The sequence below is a fragment of the Porcisia hertigi genome (assembly GCF_017918235.1).
Source record: "Porcisia hertigi strain C119 chromosome Unknown contig_91, whole genome shotgun sequence".
NCBI lineage: Eukaryota > Euglenozoa > Kinetoplastea > Trypanosomatida > Trypanosomatidae > Porcisia > Porcisia hertigi.
This window is the reverse complement of record NW_027150712.1, coordinates 1-7,203: the sequence shown is the minus strand read 5'-3', so window position 1 is coordinate 7,203 and position 7,203 is coordinate 1. Positions and strand designations below refer to the sequence as shown.

Here is a 7,203-nt window from a genome sequence, read left to right as displayed (position 1 = left end):
GCGGCAAAGGTGGGTGCACGATAACCCGTTCGCACAAAACCAAAAAAGACATCGAAGGAGGAAAGCGGGAGGAAGAAGCGCGCGGGGGGGGGGGGAGGGGGGATAAAGATGTGCTTTTCGTTGTTTTTCCACCAACACACCTGCAGTGATAGAAGTGACATTGGTCCCATGTGATGCTCTTGAAAGACCTCGTGTACAATACAGTGACCCGACTGTCTGTCTCTCTGTGTGTGTGCGTGTGTTGTGCAGGGTGTAAATATAAAAACGTCTCCGACCATATCGATGTGTCCATAAGCGCGTGTACACAGAAAAGCCTTTCCCTTCTACGTAACTCAAATGACTGCGCGTTGTCGCCAGCTGAGACGAGTGGGAGAGGTCAGGCGAGGGATACCGAGGGCAGGCCGAGAGGTGTATGTATATATATATACACACAACTGTGAACCCATGTCAGGCAACTCGTTATTAAACGTTTCGTTACCGACCAAACCCTCCCCCTCTTCCAGACGCACACACACACACAGACCGCTCATGCCATCAGACAAACACCTGCACATCCGCCGAGTGCACACAGTGAAGCGCTCGCCTCTGCAACACGCAGTCGGGGGTGACTTCAAACTGCACACACCTCACCAAAAAAAAGAAAAAAAAGAAAGACGGTACTTGTCGACAGTCGAGAAGAGAAAAAGTGTGAAGACGTCTTTGTTGTTGTTTTGTTGGGAGGGAGAGGGGGGAGGGGGGGAGGAGGGGGATCAACCTCATATATTTATTCACGTAATTATTCTCACTTCGTCTTGCTTTCTCTTTCAGATTCACAAAAAAAGAAGACTCGCCCTTTTCTTTGTTTGTCCCACCGACCTTCACACATCTTCATCCGTTTTTTTTTTCGAGAGTACTAGAGAGAACACAAACAATATAGAAACACCAAGGGCGACAGAGGAAAAAAAAGAATAGACAAACAGGAGAGTAATAAAGAGAGAAGGGATGAGTAAAGTGTGTGTGTGTGTCGTGGGTGGGGGTGCGGGGAAGCGTGGTGTAGGCAAGTTGAAAAGGGAAGGTTTGAAACAACAAAAAAACAAAAGGGAGGGAGGGGGGGACGGCAAGAGTGCACATGTCCTCGGAGCTTCTCCCCTCAAAAGGGAGCACCATTCGTTCTGTACTTTTTCTTTGTTGTTCCAAAATGTGTGTGTCTGTTTTACATGTGTATGCCAGAGGCATACGAAAACAGTAGACGAGCAAAACAGGTGCAAAAAAAAAACGATATTTTCAAATCCGCCAAACCACGCGTGATGATGGAGACGCACACACACACACACACACGCTCGAAAGAAGAGGTGGGAGGGGGAGATGGGGGGAGGAGGAGGAAGGGAATATAAAGAGGGAGTGGAGAAGAGAGAGTGCAGAAACGGAGAGAGGGTCATTTTGAAAAGAGGGGCGTAACGGGGACACAAACAAATTGGGCCGATGCAAAAAAAAGAAAAAACGGGAGATAGAGAGAGACCAGCAGGTGGCGTAGGCGGCATGACACAGTGGTACATGAACACAGAAAGAGTAGCCACACACACACACACACGATAGCCAATGAGAGCCCCCCAGAGTACTTCAAGGGCTGAGATGATGAGGAAAATGGGTGGGGGAGAAGGACGCCTTGAAAAGACGTGGGTGGGTGCAATACAAGGTGTTCAGCACCGTGGGGAGGCAAAAAAAAAGAGACTTGTGCATGTTTCCCTCACACGGCAGACACGGGTAAATAAGAGAGAGGGAGAGAAAGACGCGGTCATACAGAATCCACACAACACACATATATGTACACACTTTCTTTCGGCTATGTTTCGCATGTGTTGTCGCTATTTTCTTTTTTGTTTTGAATCCCAGCTTCACACCTGTCTTGAACTTCGTTGTTGGTCTCCATGTGACTTACACGAACCTCAAGCATGTATAGGCGAAAAAAAACCCGAGATGAAGGTGACGGGAGAAAGAGATAGTGAAAGGGGGGGGGCATCGTTCGGACCACAGAGCCGAGCAAACAACCACAACAAAAACAGGGACGGTTGTGATGACACAAAAAACAATAGAACAACAGAAAGGGGGAGGGAGAAGGCGCAAGGAGGTTCCACATAGGAGAACCACGGCGGCGCTGGGCCCAACGCCACTGCGGGAAAGGAGAAAAGCAAAACATATACATACATATATATATATATCAGATAAGTCAGCAACGCATCATCGTATTCGGTGCCCGTAGTCCTCTGCGCAACAACAAAAGAAACGAGAATGAAAAGAGGGGGGAGAACTGCGGGGGGCTACAATCCACGACACGGAACATCTTTTGCGAGTTACGAGAAATGGGAAGGGAGGCGGAGAGGAAATGGGAAAAATCGAGACACACACCTTTCAGCACGCGAAGAGATGCTTCATTGGAAAAAGAAGGGGGGAGGGGGGTTATGTTCCCCAGGGGCCCCCAGGCTTACCTTTTTTTTCCAAACTGCTATACAGTCAAACCCAATGCACACACGTCCACGGAGGCTAGGAAAGCTCAGAAAAGGCGGAGGAGGGCGCAAACAACACATGAAAGACGCAGAAAGGAGCTGCAGCGAAGGAGATCGCGTCAACAACAAAAAAAGAAACAAGAACCACAACAGAGCACACATTAGCACAAAGCGCATGTGTCGGTGTGCCTTCTTCCTTAGAGCTTACTTGATGGGTGTCGACATGATATTCTGTCTTTTCCCTTCGACTCAACTTTCATTTCGCTTGAGACCTCAACACCGGTGGAGAGCGGCAACGGAGGAAGACCGACACCTAGGGGCGGAGACATCCACATTCTATTGGTGATCTGAGACTGATGCCACGATGAGCAGCAGCAGATCGCACCACCTTGTTTAGCTGTATTCGGTCTCACAGCAGCGTCACGGGCAGGCGTTGGCTGTAGAGCAGTTTGCACTCGCCACGGCCGGATCCACATAAATCCCATAAATGAACTCGTGATTGGCCCATGTGCTCGGCACACAGCCGCACAGGGAGTTACCATTCACGGATACACCGTTCAGGGTCGGGGCAGATGCCCACGTATCTGGGAGGGGCCCCGTCAGGCGGTTGTTGGACAACGTGATGGAGCTAATGCGCTGGAGACTGGACCACTCCGATGGCAGCGTACCAGAAAGTTTGTTATTCTTCGCCTCGATGATCGTGAGGCGTGAGGCGGTGCCCCACGACGGAGGAAGCGATCCGGTAAGGCGGTTCTCATTCAGGCACACCCACGTCATGAAGCGCAGTCTGCTCCATGACTCCGGTATGGTGCCCGTCAGTTGGTTTTCATAGAGCAGGAACCACTTGAGCGTCTTCATGTTCGACCACTCCGGGGGTAGGGTGCCCGTCAGCGAGTTCGAGAACAGCGAGATGTACTCGATGCGCGAGAGCCTCGCCCAGCTCGCCGGAAGGGTGCCTCTCAGCGTTTCGGTGCCGTAGCTTACACTAATGAGAGTGACCATCACATGGTTGCCCACAGCAGCGGCGGGGAGCTCTGGCAGCTGCACCACGGCTGCCTCATCCAAATACACGTCCACACCTTTACTCGTGCACGACACATAGATCCACTCGCAGAAGTCCACCGCCGGCAGCGTCTGAAGACGTGGGTTTGTGTTCACAAAGGCCTGTAAGAAGATCCGCGTGTTCGTCCGCTGTGCGCTGGTGTAGTTGGTGTAGAACGAGGCGTTCACCCCTTGTGTAGTCCAGAGAAAGGGGAAGATGAAGGCGACCACGAGCACAGCAGCCCGGTACAGCAGCTTACTGCGGCGGAGCAGCATTGCTGGCAGGGTGGAAAGAAAAGTCCAAGTAAAAAGGGGGGAAAAAAAGGTGCGAAGGTCGGCACTTCACAACGGTGCGGTTGTTCCCGTTGGCCTTTGGATGCAATTGGTGAGGGGGGGGGAGAGAAAGATGGTGAGAGGGGAAGGGCGACAGAGGAAAGAAAGGAGAAGGGGGCGGAAGGGAGATGTGCACTCGATGCCGAGTGAGGCAAAAATAAAGGCACTCATATATATACACACTAATGAAAGCCCAAATATGCATGAACAACAACAAAAAAAAGAGATGAGGAGCACCACTAGAAAAAGAGGTATGAGGAAAGTGGCAGGCACTGGTAGCTGTATAACCCTGAGATGAGAACGCTTCAGAAAAAAAAGAGTGAGAGAGATGAGCAAAACATATACGTGAGCCAGAAACGAATAGGTGAAGACGGAAAAGCGGGGGGGAGGGGGGGGGGAGGGGCGAAGAAGAGGGGTTACGCTGTGCTTCTTTTCTTTTAGACGCACGCCTACCGTTGTAGGTAAGAAGCAAGTCCTTCGTATCCTGGATTCGTGTAACTACGACAAGTATATTTGAAGTTTTTTTTATAAGCCCCTGTGTATTCCCCTTTGTGTGATTAAGTCTGTCGTGTGTGTTGTGTCTGGACCTAGGCGTGTGTATGTCTGTTAGAGAGTGGTAGTGAGGGGTGAGGAGGTATGCCGGGGAGGAGGAGGAGAGTGGGGAAGGAGTCCACAACGCCGTGATGAGGTGTGAGAGGGGAACCAAACAGCACGCAGAGCGGTGGGGAGCTGGTGGAAGAGAGGCAGTGTGGCATCCGCGTACAACCACCTCAGGGGAACATATCGGGGATGGTGGCACGGCACGGAGGGCTGGCGCCGTTGCTCGTCGTGCACCGCTCTTCCGCTGGTGGGGAAAACACCGGCCATCTGAACGGAGGGGAGTTGGAAGGGAGAATCGCAGTGGCGGCAACGCCCTCCGCCCTTTTTGTTTACAGTCGACGTGGCGCTTTTCATTTTCTTTTCATGTCTCACTTCTCTCTGCCTGCCACTCTCCATCATCCCCGCTCGGATACACTGCAGAGGGGAGGGGACGGAGCGCGTCTGACGGAAGCGACGAGGGCAGGATAGCACGGAGACGAAAATGGGGAAAACGGAGAAAAACGTCAAACATATGGCGAAAATTGGGGGAATAGAAAAAAAGGGGAATAGAGAAAAACTGGGGGAGAAGAGGGGAAGACTGGGGGAATAGAGAAACAAATGAGGGAGAAGAGGGAGGGGAGGAAACAGAGACACTCCACTGGGACGTACACCCGTGTGCGCGTGACTCCTGCACACACCACGCACGGCGTCCCACCCAGGAGTGCTCACCATTAAAAAATGGGAACAAAACAGCGAGAAACGAAAGCGCGCCACCACTGACACAGAAACACACACAAACCTGCATCGCACACACGCAGACGCACGCGTCTCTGTGACGCCTCCTGTTCGCGTCGGCTGTGGGTCGCGTGCTCAATCCTACATACAGAACGCAAACGTATGTACGTATACATACATACATATATATATATATATAAATGTATATAATTGACAATTCTTTGGTGGGGGCGGGCGAGCTTTCCCTCCTTCGCAGAGTGCACACCGAAATCATCACGCCACGGCTCTGCGTCCTCTCAACACCTTTACGAGGAGCGAAGAATGGGAGGAAATACCGAACCCATCCTAAAAATAAATACAGAAACAGACAAACAGAGAGGGAGAGAGAGCTGTACTACACTACTTATGCATTTACATATATGCTTATAGATATCCTATGGGCGGATCGGTGGGTCCACACAGCGCGGGTGGGTGTCTGCGTGGTGATGCGCAGCGAAGGGGAACGCCCTGCACACAGAGAGAGCCGTCGTCACAGCACATCTGTCGCCTGGTTGCGGCTACATTATCAGCACGCAAGCAGCCGACGACACCGGCGCAGTGAGGTGGGCATACATAAAAAGTGCAGTGCGTCATCCCAACCAGTGCCAATGAGCAGTCACTGTTGAGGATCCGAGGCACAACATCGGACACAGCTGTGCGTAGTCGGTGGTCTCGCATGCCCACCCACAGCCTCTCCACCCGGATGAATACATTCGATTATACCCCACCCCCTTGTCTATCGTTGACTGCAGTCGCCCACATCATCGCAACTTATCCATTCTCCTCGTGCACCGCATCCATGCGCGCTCGCAATTCGCACCCGGATAATTAGGAACGAGGAAAGAAGGCGCGGTGAGTAGGAAAAGCTGTCGGTGGCAGCCTCATAGTGCACAACTATTCATTCTGGGAATGCGCGCGACGATTGATTCACAGGGCCAAAATTGAGGTCATGTGTGTGTGTGGAGAGGGGGGAGATGGAAAGGGGCGGAGGCGACCGGCTTGGACAGACGCACGCCGGTGTGTGTATGTATGTGTGTCACCGCGGCGAGAGAGGTTTGATGACCCCCCCCCATTTCACCTCACCAACGTCTCAACACTCTGTCGTTGTTGCCCATCGCTTTAGAGGGATCGCTGCTGCTTCGCCCCCCACTTCAATCACCACGCACACACACAAACACACACAGCGGCGATGACCACTCTCCTTTTTTTTCAGGAGCGCCTGCGGGTGTGACGCGATGGGAATCTAGAACCACGAAAACAATCCGTGCATCGAAAGTCATACTAGCCGAATAGATTCAGCTCAAACCCCGGTCCATAGCGGTTCAAACCAGCGTGCCTAGGGGGGGCGGTGACCGTGGTGGTGGGACAGGGATTGGCTTCCCCACACGTGGCATCAGTGACGGTTTTATCCACGTTGTACCTCTGTGATTTCCAAGTGTAGGGCATGCAGCCGCAGAAGAAGTTGGAGCGCACGTCGATTTTCGAGCCCGGCTCCATCCACCCCCACGACTCCGGCAGCGGTCCCGACAGTGAGTTGTTCCTCAGATTCACGTCCCTCACCATCATCATCCCACCCCACGTGGGGGGGAGGGTGCCAGAGAGCTTGTTGCTCTTCAATTCGACCGTTACCAATTTTGTCAGATAAGCCCAGTTCGAAGGCAGAGAACCAGAGAGTGAGTTCAGGCTTATCATCAATGTGCGGAGTGACCTCATACCCCTCCACCCGGGAGGGAGTGTGCCAGACAGCCTGTTCTCGTCCAGATTCAGCAGGGTCAACGTGGTTATCCTACCCCACGAAGTTGGCAGCGATCCTGAGAGTGAGTTGGAAGACAGTAGGAGCATCCCCAGTGACCTCATCGAGCCCCAAGAAGCGGGTAGGGTGCCAGACAACTCATTAGAACAGAGGGCCACATACGACAGGGCTGTCAGACTACCCCACGACGCGGGCAGCGTACCTCTCAGCTTATTGTACCGGAGATCCAACAACCGCAAC

At 52.5% G+C, this 7,203-nt stretch overlaps 1 protein-coding gene across 1 annotated transcript; it reads right to left on the bottom strand.

Annotated features, from left to right (window-relative positions):
* Window positions 1-2,903: 2,903 nt before the first annotated feature.
* JKF63_08013 (uncharacterized protein) lies at window positions 2,904-3,800 on the bottom strand (the record flags this gene model as incomplete). Its single annotated transcript, XM_067903939.1, has 1 exon — window positions 2,904-3,800. One exon carries the CDS (start codon window positions 3,798-3,800, stop codon window positions 2,904-2,906), a length of 897 nt encoding a protein of 298 aa, XP_067752156.1.
* Window positions 3,801-7,203: the final 3,403 nt, after the last annotated feature.